Raw genomic sequence first — 19,331 nt, 5'->3', positions numbered from 1 at the left:
CTTCAAGGATGTTCAAAGGCAGCCAACATCCAAATACATTTGTTCTGTTCTCAGACACTTGCATGGTGGATCAAAATCTGACAGTACTTCTCTGAGTTCATAATTCCATCAATTTTTTTGACAAGATCTCCAACACCACTGTCTGAAATTCAGCCCCAAACCATGACAGAGCCTCCACCATGTTTTGCAAATGGCTGTAGTCACTCACTGTTGTACCTCTCTCCTGACCTCCTCAGGGCCATGCTTTTTTTTTTTTTTCCAGTCGAGTTCTTATGTAAGTTGGCATACCTCGGCCTTTTCTCCCGGTTTCTCTTCCTTAAAGAATGGCTTCTTGACGGCCACCCGTCCAATGACACCATTTCTGACGAAAACTTGCACACCATGCCAAGTTTTTGATTAATAACTTTTTGGGAAATCACCTTTTTAGTGCTGAAAATGGACTGAAAGTGAATTGGGGGGGGGGCAGCCAATGTCCAAAGAAAAACTTTAAAAGACCTTCAGAAAGAGAAGAACTATTGCTCAAGACCAAATTACAAGAAAGTCGGTCTCATTAGAAGCATAATATAAAGAAATGAGGGGTGACTTAAGACGTTTGCACAGTTTTTTACCAAATGTCATCTCATGGACTTATGCTTTTTAAACTCTCCATGTGCTTTCTTTTTTAAGCCTTGGATTGTCTTTGCAATGCAGTTTTAAATTAGGCTGATACATGTTTACTTAAATAGTTAATTTACAGATTATCTACTGATTGTACCAAGTTTGTTTTCATGTAGTTTTGGGATTGTAATTTGTTTATTTTTTAATCTAGTTTTGGTTGCAAGTAATTTAAGCAGCCATGTGGCAATTTGCTGCATCTTTAGCTGAGCCTCCTTGATGAACAAACCAGTCACTATAGCACATATAGCAGACAAGAAGATTTTAGATTAATTTTATTTAGTTACCAACACAAGTTAACGCAGTTCATGCATTTTAATGTGTAAAATTTACTCTCAGTAGTTACCTAAATGCCTATTATTGATTGGATTTGAGTGATCAAATTGGAGATTGCTTTTTTGTCCTTTACTCCTATTTTATGCTGCACCCCTGTGAAATGCACAGATACGGTGGCCCTTAAGGATCAGGCAAATAGAAGAGTAAAGGTTCAGCAGCCAAAAAATCACAAAATGCTGTAAAAGCTAAAACAGCAACTGGAGAGAAGGCAGAAACATTAAGAGTAACAACGCAGTTATTAGAATTCAGACCACATGATTTACACACCCATGATATTCTCCACTCTTAATCTCTTGGGGAAAAAAAAAAAAAAACAACTCGTCCAAGATATTCATGTTTTTGCATTTACTCTTGTAACCTATTTATTCCTTAAGGGCCACCATCCACACTGAAGCAAAACAGCTGAGAGCATCACTGTTCTGATTAACACATGCATTCCTGAATAAATTCCCCACACGTGTATTTGTAGATCAGAAAACAAGATTTTCTTATAGGGTTTTTATTATGTATCAGCTTCTAAAACATTAACATTATTGCTGTTGTTGAAAAGAAAACGTTGCCCACAATAATGTTTCACACCTCTCTCCACACATGCCTTCTAGTCCACCTGTTCCCTTTGGTTTGGGCTCCAACATTTTGTTTTCTTCCCACAGTGTTGGCTCTCCGTCCAACCTGCTCTTGGGTAGAGATGAGTGGTTGGGCCGGTACTGTATCACACTTCCTTTTTCCTGTGTGTCTGTGCGCTTTTGGCTGCCTCCCTTTCTTAGCATGTCTGGTGCCGTCTGCAGTCAAACAGGAAAAGAGACTTAGTTCCGGTTTCCGCCATGTTCTCTAACCCGAGATTATTTTCTGTTTTCTCATTTGAAGTTTCTACACGTCACAGCTGACTCACTGCAAACCACCCTGTCACACGACTCATTTCACGCTTCTTTGGCTGTTCTGCTGATCTTTTGGGAGCAGTTGGGATCTTACTTCTGCTTTTAAAAGGCTCAGAATTGATTGTTTTATGGAATAATCGAGTGTTGCTTTTCCCTGTTGGTGCTGTGCTTTGTAATGTGGGTTTATGTCTTCACATGTGTGGCCTTCCAGTTTTTTCATATTCCCTTTAGTCAAGTGGCTAATTATTTGTAAATTGTCTTTGCTTTTCCTCTTTGTTCTGTCCCTTATCTTCCTTCCATTTTCTTCCTGCCTCTGTGACCCTGTTCTCAGGCCGGTGCCCAACATCCCTCAAGGCGCCATGCTGACCGTCAACACAAACTCCAGCGTGAGCATCAAGTCAGAGCCCGTGTCGCCCGGCCGAGATCGCAGCACCCCTTGCCCTCCCCCTTCTACCACGCCGTCCACGACCTCAGGAGGAACCATCCTGACCGCTCCGCCTCAGTACCCTGGCTCCCTGCTGTGCCTGGAGCCCCCGACCGGTCGCTCGCCTGCAGACAGCGTAAGCAGCAACGCCAGCTCCTTCGAAGGCAGCGATCGTGACGATACCGGAGCAGCTGGTGGTGGCACTGCAGGTGCGGGTGGAGGAGGCGGTGGGGGCGGTGGCAGCACGGCAGGTGCTACAGGTCCCTCCAGCCGGTCCGTGCCGCCTGATTTCAGCCCGTCGGCCGAGCTCCTCAGGGCGTCGAACGAACCGGAGCAGGAAGGAGGAAACATCAAGCGCATGAGATTGGATGCCTGGGTCACATAGAGGCACCAACACCTCCTCTCTGCTCCCACAGTGAAGTTTTGGTGACTCCCACAACACGCACCCACAGTCATTCTTAGTCTCCCCCCCCCACTGCCATGTGACACTATCACCACACACAGTTATATTATTCAGCTGCGTCACCCAGACTTCAGAGGCTTTGCCAAAAAACGTAAAAACAAGCATAAAAATCCTTGGAGGATCTGAGTGAGGAGAGGATGGCTCAGTGCTCAGCTGGATATTTTAGCCCCTTGAATGGAGGGACAGTAGATTTTTAAAGCCTTCTTGCTTGAATGGACTCCCATATATTGATATTTTTCTGTTTGTTTTTTTTTTGTTTGTTTTGTTTTTGTTTTTTTGGTAGAATTACGGTGTTCAAAGTGAAACCACAAAAAAACATTTCTCTTTCACATGGTTTCAGCATCACCTCCGTGTATTTACATCAAGCTCTTTTCATTTTAACACGTGACTCGTGGCTTGTCGACATTACGAGACTAACGCCACATGACTCGCCACTTTCTGCTCTCCCGAATCCAGCGTTATTTAGATTGCGTGCTGTCGATTCTTCTGTAAGGCACTTCCAAACTGCACTAATGGAAATAACTTTATCTGGACAAAGACTGACCGATTCTTGGCACTGACTAAACAGACTCAAACAAGGTCTTTCTAGGTAAGAATATTTCTGCATCAAAGGATCTTTTTTTCTGCTGCCACGACCTCATGCAACCAGGCAGGCCCGAGCCCCTCAGGTGGCACTCTGCAGCTGTGGAGTCGAGCACCTCGCCAGAGTGCCAATATCAACTTCTCTTTAAGATACTTTTTAAAAAAAAAAAAAATGCCAAATGCCCCTCGCACCCAGTGCAGGGACATACTATCACTCGCACTGTCATGAAACATTGAGAACCTGTCGATGCTTTTCTGGCTTTGTGTTGGCAGTCACTTTGTTTGCAGAGTGGGGTGCTCCTCCCGTCCTCTCACCTCATCGCCACTGGAACTCAGATGGAAATCCAGCCGGTCACTCAGCTTATTACCAGGAGTGGATGCCATCCAGTGAAATTCAATAGTAAGAGGGGTTTTTTTTGTTTTTTTTTCTTCTTTTTTGAGTAGGGAAGTATTTGGTTCTTTGAGTCCAAGTGTTCTCTATCTGTTGGTATTTTAAAAATCTGTTAGTCGTCCAGAAGTAGGAATTCTGACTTTGTATAAAAATCACTCCTTATACAAAAAGCTTTGATGTCCTCTTTAGCTCTCTATAGCTCTCCTTAGCTCTTTGCCGTGTTTGGAAAAGTGAAAGGAAAAAGACATTTTCTATATTTCTACCGCTTCAGTTGGCGATAAAGTAAAATAGCTTTTCGGCTTCAACGACGTGTATGTACATATGAATATATTTGCATAGACTTTGCTAGGTATCCCTAAAAACAAGCAATGTGTTGATTCTCAGTGGATCTGTTTGCATATATGAGTGTGCATTTGATATGTTTTGAGATACAGGTGCAGGGGTTACGCCGCGCTGGGTAGTGCCGGTGGATCGGACGTGTTTCAGTAAACCTATTTTATTCTAGTGTTGATGGTGTGTGCACTTTCTGTCTCTCACTCACAGAGGCCTGCTTGGTTGTGGTGTCATCATATTCGCTTGCCACATATTTAAAAAAAAAAAAAAAAAAAAAAAATTTAAGTTTACGATCAAAGAAAAATCATACACCGTGACATAAACTTATTATTGGACACTGCCGTTCACTTCTAGTGTAGAGAGGTAAAATACACTTTGACAGAATCGTGTAAAATCTTTTCCACATTAAGAAAAAATTTTTTTTTCCATCAGGAAAATGGCTACCAAGTTTGATGTTTAATTGTATCTTTTCTTGAACAAATCTGTTTTCTCTGAACCATTTCAAGTGTGTGTGTATTAGTGTGTGAACCCAGGCTGTTTATCTCAGTCGCTTGATCTATTTTTTTTTTTTTTTCTTTTTTTTTTTTTCCTGGCGACGATGCTAAAAGTGCAGACTGACGTGACAGCTGCTGCTGACTATGTATTTTAAACAATCCTACACTTTTACGTCAGTGTAGGTGAGGCGGCCGCTCAGTGAATTGACGCAGGCCCTAAACCAGCGTTTGACACCGACTCGGGGTTCGTGATGAGACTCTGAAAAAGACATTGAGGCTGTGTGAGATTTTCTCAAAGGCTGACGCATTTAACAGCAGCGTTGCTGAGGTTTTTCATCATCATCTTTCCCAGTGTGTGTGGAGGGTGGTGTTTTTTTGTTTTTTTTTTGTTTTGTTTTTTAACTCCACTGATTTCAGGTTAATGCTGCTTTCCTCTTTTGATAGGCCACAGTTAGCAATATAATATCCAACACTTTCAACTCTGGTTGGAAAGATTTTCCCTTTTTTTTTTTTTTTTTTTTTTTTTTTTTAAAGGAATAGTTACAGTGAGTGGAAACGAAAAGATCAGTGCTTTTACTTGTGTGGTCAATATGAACACAAAACACCAACCAGCACCTCTGATGCTTACCTCTAATGCTGCATTCATGAAAATGCCATTATACCAGAATTATCTACAACTACACATTAAAACTTTTTAAAAACAAGTTTCCCAAAAATCACTAAAGAAAATGGTAAAAAGCATGTGCTTCCATCCAAAAGTATCTGAGTCTGGCAGAGTGCACAGAGCAGGTAATCCATGAGGATAGTGATACAAGCATGAAAGTTGGCAAGACTTTTCTTTAAAGTCTCTTCAAAAAGAGTGATGGTGGCCACTTTTCAACACGCATGCGGTTTCCGGTGCTGTGATAACATACTGAGAGGTGATAAATGGCAGCTCTTCTGGACAGCTCTGCAGAAAGTTGTCAACACCCAAACATGGATGCTAGTCCGGATGCTGTGGACGGTGCAGATGCTGAAGACTTAGTCTGACCTTTTGAGAAAAACTACTGTAATCTGGCACCACCAGGTTAAACAGAAGGCAGCAGGGGCCTGGGTTTGATTTCACCTGCGTGGTGTTCTCTTGCTCTTTGCCTGCTTTCCAGTCTGCTCTCTACTGCTCTATCAAATAAAGGTTTTCTTTTAAAAAAAAAAAAAAAGAGCAATAAACTGTACATACTTATAGATTGGCTTCAGTGGGGTGATATCTTGAGATTATTTGCTGATATTATTTGATATAGAAAACACATTTCCTTGCTAAAATGTATAAATATGACCCACCTGGTAAATTCTGATGCTGGGACAAACACTTTTTTTTTTTTTTTTAAAGTCAGAAATTAATCTTGAAATTGTTTTTTGGTTGACACCTTATTTTAAACATATAGATGCCACATTTCATGCTTGTATCAATATTTGAATGGTTTGTTACACTTAATCTGCTTTACTAGTAGCCAAGCACTGAAATACATGTTGGAAATCTGCCTTCATATTTCTTCACATTGAAATTAAAATTAAATTTCAACTTTTAATTGATTTTTTTTATCCACCACTTAAATAAACATTCAGGCCTCATTGGTCATGATTTATTCTTTCCAGTGCACTCAGTTGCAGTGCAACACTATATTGCCTTTTCTTCCCCCTCTCGATTTCCTGTGTTTCTACTGTTTCTACATGTGTAAAATAAAAATGTACAGGTACAAATACATTTGGAGAAATACATTTCCAACAATGTCTCCAACTGCCACATCCTGGCATCAACAACAATGCAGTCAGATGGAGTTCATTTAAAGAGCTATGCATCGTTTGTGTCCATTTTCGCAGTACTATAGAAGTATCCAGCTCAGGCAGTTTCAATACACAACTATAAGCTGTGGTGAACACCTCAGAGTAATGCATAAAGACTCCCAAATCGCAGCTCTTCATATTGCACAAATGCAAAAACACAAAGTTACTGCGATTCTTTTTTTTTTTTTTAAACCATTTAAATGACAGAGTGAGCTTTAGAGGTGCTGGAAGGCAGATTTTGGCCATTGGGCCTTTGTATCGAGCCTCTTCTCCGGCCTACATCTCAAGAAATTCTAAGATGTCAAACTATTCCTTTAAACATTCAGATGGGCGTCCTCTTCCTTCAGGCGGAGCTGTCGATTTCCTTTCGTACCACCTACTCATTTCCACTTTTACAGAACCTCACCTTAGTGGCATCTCTTTGTGCCTGTGGGCGCTAATGTTTGACTGAAATGTGACACCACACCGATTGGCTTTGTTCATGTACAAATAATAAAAAAAGAAAAAAAAGGTTCTCTGTCCAATCTAGCAGTGTAGTCACAAGACAATCTATATGAGAAATGAAAACCTGCACCCCTGTTAACTTGTTGTGTACAATGTTTTTTAGAATCTCACTATTTTTGGATTAATTTGTGCTGGTGACAGTTCCATTGTCTATTATTATTATTATTATTATTATAATGATATTATGGAGCTTTTATTTTATTGCTATTTTTGTGTAGAATAGCCAACTGTTTTTAATTTTTCTTCTCTCTTATTTTCTCTTCCTTATCATAAACATATAGTACTGGTTTCCTTTTTTGAGGCAACTTGCTGAAAATTGCACGATCAGTTATTGTGGTATTAGCAAATGCAATGAAGGAAATACCAGTTAAATGCTGCAGTTTTAATTAAGATATAGAATATATTTATAAAAATGGGAAACAACTGAAAATTAGTAAATCCTGAAATTTGAAACATGTAAATGCATGGGATCCAGGTAACAGCGAAGCATATGTTACGTACAGTAATGATAAGGACATGCATCACAGATGAGTTTTAAAGCAACTCAGAATAATGTAGCATATGAAATACTAAAGATGAAATTTATAGCTAATATATTGTGTTGAGCTGGTCTGCTTTGGGTTTTGTTGTAAAGAAAATATTTCTTTTTTTTGTTTTTTTCGTTTGTTTTTTTGGGAATGATATACAGTTTGTGTATATTTTCATATACAAAGTATGCACTGATATGTTATTGAAATTCTATACCGCTTTTACAAAAAAAGTGTTTGTTGTACCAAAGTATCCCAGTCCCTTGAAACCTTATCCTTTTTGCGTATGTTTTACCGTATTTTATATATTAAATAGACAAACTGAGTGAAATTAATTTGGATCTGTGATTTTATTTTCTGGTCACATTTAAGTGCTTCTAAAATGATCAGTAACGTGTCAGCACAGGGGGAGGAGTGAAGCAGATAACAGATAAATCTAAGTATACCTTCACTAGCCACTTCATTAAATATACCTCTTAAACTGCTCGTTAACCAAAATGTCTAATCAGCCAATCACATGGCTGCAACAGCAGGTGTTGAGATGGGCCACAACACCTGCTGTGACTCCTGTCCGCTAAGAACAGGAAACTGAGGCTACAATTCACACAGGCTCTCCAAAATTGGACAACAAAAGATTCCCTGATATGGTGAGTGTGCTGCAGCATTCAGATGGTAGGGTCAAAACAGACAGCAGGAAAGCATGGATCCATCCTGCCTGATGGTGGTGTAATGGTGTAGGGGACACTTTCTTGCCAACCTTTGGGCCACTGAGCACTAATTAAGCATCATTTGAACCTCACTGCCTACCTGAGTATTGCTGCTGACCATGTCCATCCTTTTATGAGCACAGTCTATCTGCTTCCAGCAGGATAATACGCCATGTCACTAAGATCAATTCATGCCACACTGGTTTCTTGACTCACAATGAGACCAAAACTTGACCTTTGGGATCTGTTTGAACAGGAGGTTTACTTTAAAGGTACATGTGAATTTTTTTGTTTGTTTGTTTTTTAGGAGTCACTGTTTAGGGCTGTCATCCACCAAGAAACAGTTTCTCTACCTGCTGGTCTGTGCATCATCTGTACATTTAGGAAATTTGTCCCAGTGGTTGAAGTGCCTACCTGCCAGCTTATCAGCTTTAAATAGGCATAAAAAGCAAGTTTGTCATCATCAGTTGGAATTTATATAGTGCTTTTCTACCAGCCACATTTAACCATACATATTAAGGACTTCATACCTCACATGTTTGTCTTTGGGCTGTGAGAGAAAGCCGGGGAACCCAGAGGAAACGCTGCTGTTTTTACAACTTTACATGCAGCTTTTTCTGAGTGCCAGAACCAATATAAATTATTATTAGACCATCCATAGTTAAATTCACCAAATTCTAATGTGTTCTCACTTAAAAATGAACAATGGCAGAATATCCTAACGGACAAGTCTTGCTGGTAGCCAAACTGTGACACACGCTGTGTGCCCACACTACAGACTGTGGCTGGACTTTAGATCCAGTCTATAATTTATGCGGCTTGTTGCTCATCAGTTTAAACAAAATGCAGCCACACCTGCGACTTCAGTTCGTCTGGAGCCGACTCTGAGTTAACGTCCAGTGGGAACAAAACTGAAAATGCAAACATGTTTTCCACAGCGGTCTGTTCCGTTCAGATCGTGAGCTTATTGGAATTTTTGCACGGGTCACAACAAGCCCAACACGGAAACGTTTCAGATGAAATGATGGGTGTGTGTGTATGCACGTGTACAGGACATGACAAAGGTGGGGGAAACTAAAACAAACACACCAGATAGATGATGTCTAAAGAGTGTGTGTGTGTTGGATTGGGGTGTGTTAAAGTCTGAAAGTCTTGACTTTTCACAGACAAAAGACAGAATAAAAAAATAGAAAACTAAAAGTAGAAGCTACTCTGATGTATGATTTTAGCCCAAAAATTACTATGAAGAGAAAATTGCAGATTTAAAGGAGCTTTGTGTTGACACTGCAGTTCTGTATTTTATTGGATTTATTTATAATTTAATCTATTGATTCAAACGTGTTACTTTAAATATGTTGCTTCCCTGGATCGTGTTAATGATTTATATTAGATGGGCGGGTTGGGGATCGTGATCCTTCTGATAGCAGTAAGAGTTCGAGAAGCCGTGTTGGACTTCAGCCCAATGACATTGAGTTCATTCACTTCTGTTCGCTGGTTTTGATGCAGCGTGTCTGCAGCGTTCCTCGAGCTTTGTCGATTGTAATCATGGATCTGCGGGTTGCTTTTCAAGACTGGTGCATTTTTCAGGTTTACAGTTTGATGAAATTTAGAACATCTACTCCCTCTTTGCTGGACAGAGGATCAATGAAAAGGAACATAGACCCCACCCTCCCCCCCAGTCAATCATCAGCTGCACTGCTATCGCGTTTCATAATGAAGACTTATTGAACTCATTTGGGGGCTCAAATATTGATATTTTCTTTAAATACTCAACATTCATAGAGTGAGGGGGGGAAAAAATATCCTGTGACAGACAAGAAGAGACGATCCAAAAATAGGACTGTGGTTTGTGCTGCTATAAACAACGAAGCGCCTTTGATCAATACAACAAAAATACATTTAACAGGCACAGTTATAAATATAAAGCTTAAAAAGACACAGCTGGCAGCAGAGACAAACTAAAGTTGATAGGAAGAAATGAAAAAACTGAAGATAATTATTTCAACCTAGTCTCAAACTCTTATCCCCCTTGTGTTTTCTCTTATATCCACAGTATTCAAATTTCTTGTTCTACTTGATGTTAAGTTTTTAGTCACAAAATACGACTATCGGGCAAAAACAATGAATAAACAAAAAAGTAATAAAATCAGCAGTGAAACATGAGACAAAATTGCAGAGGAAACACCAGCAAACTTTGTGCTGTGCGTCAGTAAGAATGGCACATACCATGAGGGTGTCCAAAACGTTAATCTCCTGTAAGCCACAGAGTCTGAATCATCGTGTGTTTGTGGCCATGTCAAAAACTGAGACATATATAAAACCTGTACTGAGTCATCCGCTTTATGATTGGCTGATATTTTCTCTCCAGATTATAATGTGGCAGTTTCTGTGGTGTGAACCATTATAGATTGGATTGGGCAGTTTGTGGTGCATAAATTAAAATAATTTCAACACTCCTGTTTTAACATTTTAAACTCACTTTCTAACTTCTGCATTTCTTTATACAGCCTGCAGGATTAAGGCCTCAAATTCACCCCCAACATAGTGGAGCTTATACAGTTGAATTCTTTGTAAACAAAGGTCAGCAAAAACATTTAACACTAAAAGTCACAATCCTTAACATTTTCATGAACTCAGACCATGTTATTACACATTTATCTCCGTGTCATATTTCCTAACGGTGGTGTTGGGAGTTGCAATTTCCAGGAAAGCACTGATTAAACTTTTTGATGTCACTGATTAACAGCTGCATATGATATACTGTATCAGACCTGAATGACTCCTTACATGTACATTTATTTATATTTAAAACAAAAACAAAACAGCATCCTGCTGCAGCTGCTTCACATTAAAAGCACTGGGGAAGTAATATTTGTCACATTGATAGCCAATGACCATGCACTTGTTGCTCTTCCTCTCATAAAGTAGCTGCTTAAGGGAGTGTTGGCTGTACTTTTAAACCAAACTTCCTCTCAAACCTAGCAGGACTGAAATCTTGAGGATTACAACTTTAAAAGGAGCCAACAAGCTGTCTGTGAGCAAAGCTGTGTCATTACATATTACAGGTATCATATTGCAGATTCGTTTGTCTCTCTGCTCCACACCCTTTTAACCCCACCAGCGCAGCCTGGGGGCAGGAGCTGTCGTGGGCGGCACCACATCAAAGACGCCGTCTTGTCCCATCGACGAGCATACGAAGTAGAGGTTGGTGCCCAGCATGACCAGTATGGGGAAGAAGGAGAAGCCGAAGCCGAGGCCTCTGACGCTGCTGCCCAGGGAGAGGCAGAGCCAGTAGATCAGCCTGCAGTGCGGGAAAAATAACGCACAGCAACCAACGAGTGGCAGATGAAAGTCATTTCTGTTTTAAGTACACGCACAATCAGCTGGACAGGAGACAAAATGAGAAAAGATTTGATCACTACCCATATCAGCCTGAACACCCACTCTCTCCTTTCAACAGGAGCATTAGACAGCGCAGCTTCTTTGTTTTTTCATCTGTTTTTCTGTATCGAGTGCTTGATGACTCAAAGCCAGACTAATGGTTTAATAGAAGTTTTTTTTAAAATGTGTCCTAGTTTTCTTTCATGTTTCTGAGCCTGCTGAAGAGCATTTTCACAGCACACGATCACAGTCCAGTTTTTTTGTGCGTGTTTGTGCATCCCAGTATTGGAGCTAAAAGGCCTTGTTCTTTAGTATATAACTGCATTTTTTGATTACACAACAGTGGGGAATAAGTATTATTACAGTAGAAATCTTTCTGAAAGTGCTTTAAGTTCAAGGATATAATTCCTCCATTATTATACTCGTCAATGCCATGCGCCAATACAGTGCAGAGCAGCTACCTAAACTCTGCTCCCACAGAGATCGATCATCTCGTCACTCGTTTCACATCCTCAGTGCGTACGACTCTGGATACTGTGGCTCCTCTGTAATCAGAAGTGCCTGCCTTCCTGGTATAACTCACAAACGTGCAGCTTAAAGCAGATAACCTGTAAGCTGGAGAGGAAATGACATCTCACTAATTTAGAAGATCTTTGTTTAGCCTGGAAAAAGTGATTGCTGCTCTATAATAATAAAAAAAAAAAAAAAAAAAAAAAGCCCTCCATAAAGCTAGGACCTCTTACTATTCATCACTGAATGGAGGAAATAAGAACTCCAGGGTTCTCTTCAGCATTGTGGCCAGGCTGACAGTCACACAGCTCTGTTAAGCTGAGTATTCCTTTAACTGTAAACTGTGGATGAAGTAACTGCTACAGTACAGGTGATCAAACAGCTTTAGGACCAATCCAGTTTCTCTAGATAATATAAAGATAGAGCAACAGCAGGAAGTAACAGATTACATAAGATACACATTCACCCTCACTTGGTTTACACAACATATCTTGTTTTAATCCTGCCTGAGCATGCAACTGTGTTCACCTGTGTTAGTTAAAGTCATCGAGTTTGGTCACATTTGTGCTTTTCAGCCATTATGACTGAACAAAAAGTAAAACTTTTAAAATAAATTGCTAGAAGGGCTATTTTTGTGTGACGACTCTTTAAAGTTTGAAAAGGAAATGTTCCACCCGATTCTTCAACCTCTGCTCATTTATTCATTTAACTGTTTACGAGTAAAGATGATGATCTGTTTTTGCACAGTAAAATTAGAGCTTAGTGGTTTCACAGGGTTTCCTTCATACTTGAGGAGCTAAAGTACAACCAAATAAAAACTGATTAAAGTATCAAGCAGCATTTTAGAGTTCACCATTTTAGACTTTAAGATCTGAGGAGTAAAAACACTAGAGCTTTGTTTCTCTCATCATCTGGACAAACTGTAATTTTTTTTTTTTTAATTCATCAGCTGTAATTTGTATTTAGTGCTATTTATCAAATGTTAGTGCATTTCATGTGAACCCGCTAATCTTAAGGGCCTGCTATGGTTGACACGCGGTAACGTCGCCACACTTGCAGCCATTTCCTAAACGATTGGGTGTCGTTGCACAGATAAAACCTCCGCATCACCATGTTTGCATCATTGCTACAACTTTCCAAGTTGGAAATCCAACTTGAGGGGACATTCCACTGAACAATTTCCTCTATATTTTTACTTCATCTTAGTTAGTTTTCCAAGTTCACAAAAATCATTCAGGTCATTTAATTAGTTTTTTCTTCAAAAGTCAAGTTTAAAAGTTTTAAAATGCCCCCCCCTCCCCCATCTAGTTTTAGTTAACCATAATAACCTGGATTTATATCTTTTTAAAAACAAAGTATTCAGTCGGTATATAATAATGAAAATCAAAACATTCACATCTTTACATCCTAAACTTTGAACTTCATGTTGCTGACAACACGCACGCAAATGCATACCTGCCGAAAACAAATATGATTGTGAGCAGCGGCACCAGTTTGATGAGCTCCTGGCTGATGTAGGTTGCCATGACAGCCAGCTGTAGGAAGTAGAAGAGGAAGAGGCCGAGCGATTCGTTGACATAGTGCCAGTGCACGACCACCTCCATGTTCACCAAGGTACTCTGGTAGAGGGGCTCCAGCACACTGTAACGCAACCGGGCCACGCCCTGCACCACCACACCTGCAGACAAAGGTAATCATCACCTGACTTTCTCGCTCACCACATGGATGCATGAAATGTTTGTTTTGTTGCATTATAAGCATAACACAGAAACACACTGAAGTCTCACCGAGCATGATGGGGATGGTGGCAAAGAACGCGCAGCGCAGTGTGTACAACACCCTGAGGGGGGCGCTTTCAAGCGTGGGTGAATCAAAAGGTATTAGGGCATAACCACCCCACACCAGGAGAGGGAAGAGTATTATTGCAGCCACCATCGACAAAACCAGCCTCAGTTTCTCACTGCAGATGTGCTCACACAGGTCTGAGGAGGAAGAATACAAGAAGTGTTTATTATTAACCAAAGTTAAAACACTTAAGCATGGAAAATCAATATCTAACTCTACAGGAAGGAGTGAGTGACAAAAAGAAGACATGACACATACTGAAGGCACAGCATGATTCACCTAAAGACATAATTATGAGTCATTACATCCAGTTAAGGACAAAAGAAACCTGTGTGTTCTTCTACTTGGCAGGGTCAGCAATACCTTTCTTTCTCACTGAGGGAAGAAAAAAAAAAGAAGTGTGCCAGGAAACTTAGATTAACACACTTGGAATAGACCCAACATGTATTTAGATCATCAAATTAAAGTGGACCTATTATCATTTCCTCCTCTATATTTTTATTCTTTGACTCTAGTAGTGTAGCTTTGCATGATTCACACTTCCTGGTTTATATTTGGTCTTGATGCAGCACCTCAGTTCATCCACTGTCTGGAACAAACTGCTCTTCTTCTGATTGGCTGCCCCTCATAAACAGAAGAATTGAAAAGAAGATGGGTGGAGCTTCTGTGCTGGTAGAGCTGTGCATCTGAGGTGACCATTATCAGATCTGAGAGTAAAAAAGGACTCTGAAACTGAGCATCTCAGGGATTATTTTTATGCCAACCTAATTATTTATTTGTTTAATATGAGCATCCACCACTGTTACAGTATATATGATGGAAAATAAGTACCAGCATAGCAGGTCCCCTTTAAAGTATTCTGCAGATATTTTTTGTTTGTTTTGAAGATCAATAATTAACCAGCAAAAATCCAAAGTACTATTAATGCAGAGGTAGTGATCTCTAGTTTAAAATCAGGGAGATAACATGCCTCTCTACTTAAGAAGAAGAAAAATTACAAAATTACAATGAAAAAGTGTTTTAAGAGCATATTTATACTGACGCTTATGCCTCCCATGTGCACCAAAGCATCATTACACTATCACTGATGCTGGGTCAAACTGTGTACTGATAACAATCCTTATGATCCCTCTCCTCTTTACCAAAGAACACAGTATCCATAATTTCCAGAAAGAATTGAAAATTTTTACATTTATATTTTAGGATTGCTTGGCTCAACAGTCCTGTGGTCCGACACGTGCTCAGCTGCATGTTTTACATGTTTTGGTTGTATATGTTTTTTTTTCCTTTGCATGGCAGTGTTTTAAGTTGAGTTTGCGTTTTCCGTAACTGTTTAATGAAACTGTTCCACTACAGTTTTTAATGAGGACTTACAGGATTTCTTCAGATTTTCAGAATCTTTTATTATGAACTGCTGATGCCGAAATCCCAAAATTCTTTCTAATTTTATGTTGAGAAACATCATTCTTAAACTGTTGAACTACTTGCAGAAAGCAAATAACTGTGTGGGTAAACCATTCAACATTTTTGAAATGGGCCATTTTATCCAGTTGTTAGGTGGCTGCTAGGCAATACGACAAAATCATAATATAGATAAAAACCTTCAGGGGCCTAAGATCTGTACCTGTCTGCCAATTTTGGTCGCCCAATTCCTGACTGTGTTGGAGTTTTAAATACTTTGAAAATGAAAATTTTTCAGAATAACAACTGATCTTGCTGCCAGATGTCACTGGTGGGAGGAGAAAGTTATTGTTATTCATTTTAATAAATTAATTTTAATAAAAAGGGGGCTGGGTGGAGCAGAGCACAGTCCAGTTTGGGTCAGATACTCACAGTACTTGTCGTCCTTGTCTGTACAGTCCGGGTAAAACTCCACAACAGAGTTGGGCTCCATGTGGGGCTCCACCTCCTTCTCTCTGAGAGGCTTGCTCTCCTCCTCTTTGCTGGAGTGATTCAAAATTGTGACTTGTGGAGTGAAACCCGGAGATGATTTCTCTGTTGATACCTCTTCTTCATCTTCCTCTTCCTCATCGTCTGCGAGGGAGCCGTCCCCTTTATCGCTCCGCTGCACCTCAATCTCGTCGTCCCTCCACCTCTCCCCCTCAGGCATGCTCTCCCTCCATTTGGTCTTGCTCTTCACATCGCTCTCATCCTGGCTCTGCTCCTCTGACAGGTCCTGGCTCCCTCTGCTGATCCCCGTGTCCCTCTCTTCAGGCTCCGACCCTCCTTTTTCTGACCAGATGCCATCATCCTGGTCTGTCAAGGGCCTGCTTTTTTTGTCTGCTGACCACGGTAAAGTGCTTGGTTCCAGAAGAGCCAAGCACTTTACTGTAACTTTGCCCTCTTCTTCTTCTTTCTCCTCCTCCTCAGTTTTTTCTGTAAGCTCTCTCTTGTCCTCTAAACTACTACTTTTTTGGAGCTTTTTACTTCCTGCTGTTTGTGGCTCTGCAACTGGACCAGCAGGTGAAAATGACACCTCCTCACTTGTATTGGTGTCAGCCATTCTTGAGTGTTTCTTTGTTTCCAGTCAGTACCTGTCGCACTGCCAAGAATCTGTTGTTACCAACTCCTAAAAGTCATCTTTTGGTCGCATTTCCCTGTGAGGGAAGAAAACAAAAAGTTACAACCATGTTTACAACAGTACCCGGCTTCAACTTAAGCTTCCTAAAAACATCAAAGTTCATTCTTTATCATGGGTGTGTTACCTGATATGGCTCGTCCTGCCCTCGCACATACCAACATTGTGCATAAAAACATGATTCTGCAGCTCTATTTTGAGCACTTTTAAGGACATCTCCTGTTCCCCACTGGTTGCTGCTACCCCCCCAGGGTGTGTGGCCAATGTTTTGACGTGGTTGTTGGCCCACTCCTCAGTGCTGTTTGTTTTTTGTGTGTGTGTGTGTTTTGTTTGTTTTATTTTAAACAGGTGCAACAGTTTGTGAACTATTATGTTTTTTACTTGCGCTGTCCTCTTATCATCTTTTCTCCCCGTTTCTTTTATGCTCTTTTTTTCCTACCTGTCAGCTATAGCATTGCCATAATGCACATGCACTTGTGTGAACAATAATAGAAATAAATAAAAATAAAAACACTAACAAGAGGAGCCTATAGAGAATTTTCATGTTTGGCACAACACCGCATTCAGATCATAATTCTGATCGCTAAAGCTGACAAACATTTCCTATTATTGCTATGCAGATGACTTTCAGTTGTATGTATCTTTTATGATGTTTCTAAGTTACAGATCTTGCAGAGGTACTTAGACTATTAAAAATTGGGTGACTGACAATGAAAACTGCCAAAGGGAATGAAAATTTTAGCTCCCCTTGTCACTTTTGTCAAATCTTCTATCACAAATCTTGGTGAAACTTTTCACTCAGCCTTTACTTTGGATGCTCACGTTAAATCTCTGGTTTGCTCTTGCTTTTATCACTTAAGAAATATTGCAGAGTTCAGTTCTATTTTGTCAAGTTCTGAATTGGAAATTGTTATTCACGCCTTTATTGCATCACATTACTGTAATTCATTGTTCACTTAAGAAGGCTTCCTTAAAACACCTACCAGCTTCTAAGTACTAACATGTCACACTGTTGTGTTGTGAATTCAGTTGCACTGGCTCTGCATTAACTTCAGAGTCCACTTTAGGAGTCTGGTTTTGACTTTTAGACGAGCGTACATCAGTGAACCTTTACATCCATCTCTCTCCAGCAGGCCCCTGAGGTCATGTGACGAGGTCATGTGTGAGGCTGTGCATCATACAAGGATACAAAACTTAAAGGAGAGACAGCTTTTACAACAGTGGTCCCCAGACTCTGGACCTCTCCCCCTCTGATCCCGAGATCTGTGGATTTGATTAAAAAAACAAAACAAAACAAAACGCTAAAACTCATCCTTTTGAGTTTGCTTTTGGGTAACTTTTTTGTCTATATATTTTTGAGTATATTTTTGTGAAGCATTTTGTGTGCTATATGAATAAAATTTTACTTGCTGAGTCTGAGAAGATTTCTTCTGCGACATTTGGATAGTAGGGTCATAATTTTGGGTAAACATCGTGAAAGCATGGATCCAGCCTCCTTTGTATCAATGGTTCAGGCTGCTGCTGGTGGTGTTATGGTGTGTGTGTGTGTGGGGGGGATTTTTCTTTTCTTTTCCATTTTCTCAGTCCAGCAGTGCACCTTTGGGATGTGACGGAACAGGAGATTCACATCGTGGATGTGCAGAAGACAAATCTGCGGAAACTGTGGGCCGCTGTCATGACCAAAGTCTCTGAGGAATGTTTCCAGCACCTTGGGCATTTCTGAAGGCAAACTGGTACAACCTGGTACTAGTAAGGTGCACCTAACCTGATTCAAGCTGTTCATCAACAGCTGAAAATGCCACAAATGGAATAAAAATTACACAACCTAAAGCAGTACACGCAAAGTGGCGAAGCTACAGTTCAGGAAACGCGGAGAACCGGTCTTCTCTATCGGTATTTCACTAAGAAAATAGGCCCCTGACGGTCAGCTTTATTGTCTAGAGTTTGTTGTGAAGGCTGAAAGTGCCACAAAGATGGTTTTAGGCCTGTTAATGTATTTATAGAGTAACTTTCGACGCCTGTGAGGAAAATGTCGTTTCAGCTAAAAACTTGCTCAGCAACTCTGTATTTAGTACGACTGAGTCTATCGACTCCTCACCGCAGGGAGCTTTAAAATATTTAAAAAAAATAAATAAATTAAGGGTCGACTCACCTGTTTTTAAGTCCGATCACATCACCGAAACAATCCGCAACTTTATTAAAAGTCTTTAGTTTAACTGTTTTCCACAAGCGAAGAAAGAACGAAACTTCCAGGTGAGCCCAGGTGCTTTTCCACTGTTTAAACAGGGAAGACGGGACAGCGCAGAGGTATCACTCCGCTCGTAATCCCACGCACCAGCAAACGTCACCGTAAAGATCGCCGTCCTGTGTTGAGTCTCCCGGGGCCATGTTGCGTCTAGCCAGTTGACACAGTAAAAATAATAGATTTTTACGGAGCCCTTAAAATGCCTCAAGGTAGAGTATTTATATTTGTCATAAATTTATACAGTGAATTCATTCATGTAATGTGCCTCTAATGAACTGAGGTGCGCTGAGCCAGAGGCAGTTTCTCAGAATCTGGGCAGAGGTTCACCAATCTGCAAAAACTGTAGCTACAAATTGTGGAATAATTTTAGAATAATGGTCTTCAAGTGTAGATGAAGACCATCTACACTGTAGGTGGCTTTCATAACTGTTTAGTTGTGAGTAAAATATGGGTTTATGAGATTTGAAAATAGCTGCATTGTTTTTATTTACACCATCCCAACATTTTTGGAATTGGGGTTGTAGTTTTTTTTTAGGTTAAGCATGACCAATGGATTAAAAGTTATTTAAAAGAGAGTGCCTTGGAGTTCTTTCCATCCAAAAAGAGCACCTCATAGCAAAACAATTTGCATCCAGGAAGCGCTCCTTCTCAAAAAGCT

General features: G+C 40.2%; 2 protein-coding genes across 5 annotated transcripts in view; one reads left to right on the top strand and one right to left on the bottom strand.

Moving 5' to 3' along the window:
* LOC115787634 (myocyte-specific enhancer factor 2D homolog) overlaps positions 1-4,376 on the top strand; it is a 31,590-nt gene extending 27,214 nt beyond the window's left edge. For 2 of the 3 annotated variants that reach the window (XM_030740392.1, XM_030740391.1), the window contains 2 exons: positions 1,644-1,694; positions 2,200-4,376. In XM_030740392.1, the coding sequence (XP_030596252.1) occupies positions 1,644-1,694; positions 2,200-2,677 (529 nt within the window). In that variant the 3' untranslated portion in view covers positions 2,678-4,376. The remainder of the gene's footprint in view (positions 1-1,643; positions 1,695-2,199) is intronic. The other variant, XM_030740393.1, reaches the window with a different exon arrangement.
* A 5,481-nt stretch (positions 4,377-9,857) lies between these two features.
* LOC115787646 (transmembrane protein 79-like) lies at positions 9,858-18,808 on the bottom strand. 2 transcript variants are annotated; one of them, XM_030740407.1, is made up of 5 exons: positions 18,581-18,808; positions 15,684-16,447; positions 13,793-13,987; positions 13,461-13,683; positions 9,858-11,415 (listed from the first exon to the last, which is right to left on the bottom strand). In XM_030740407.1, exons 2-5 carry the CDS (start codon positions 16,351-16,353, stop codon positions 11,223-11,225), a joined length of 1,281 nt encoding a protein of 426 aa, XP_030596267.1. In that variant the 5' UTR covers positions 16,354-16,447; positions 18,581-18,808; the 3' UTR covers positions 9,858-11,222. The 2 variants fall into 2 exon arrangements, with proteins under 2 accessions (XP_030596267.1, XP_030596268.1); XM_030740408.1 differs by having other exon boundaries at positions 11,327-11,497.
* Positions 18,809-19,331: the final 523 nt, after the last annotated feature.

This window comes from Archocentrus centrarchus, chromosome 11 (assembly GCF_007364275.1).
Source record: "Archocentrus centrarchus isolate MPI-CPG fArcCen1 chromosome 11, fArcCen1, whole genome shotgun sequence".
NCBI lineage: Eukaryota > Metazoa > Chordata > Actinopteri > Cichliformes > Cichlidae > Archocentrus > Archocentrus centrarchus.
This window is presented reverse-complemented; position numbering and strand designations above follow the sequence as displayed.

Coding starts and splice junctions, on each gene's coding strand:
- LOC115787646 (XM_030740407.1), bottom strand. CDS start 16,353: ATGGCTGACACCAATACAAGTGAGGAGGTGTCATTTTCACCTGCTGGT. Junction 13,988..15,683: donor AGACAAGGACGACAAGTACT/GTGAGTATCTGA, acceptor CTTCCTCCTCAG/ACCTGTGTGAGCACATCTGC. Junction 13,684..13,792: donor CACCATCCCCATCATGCTCG/GTGAGACTTCAG, acceptor CTTTGTCTGCAG/GTGTGGTGGTGCAGGGCGTG.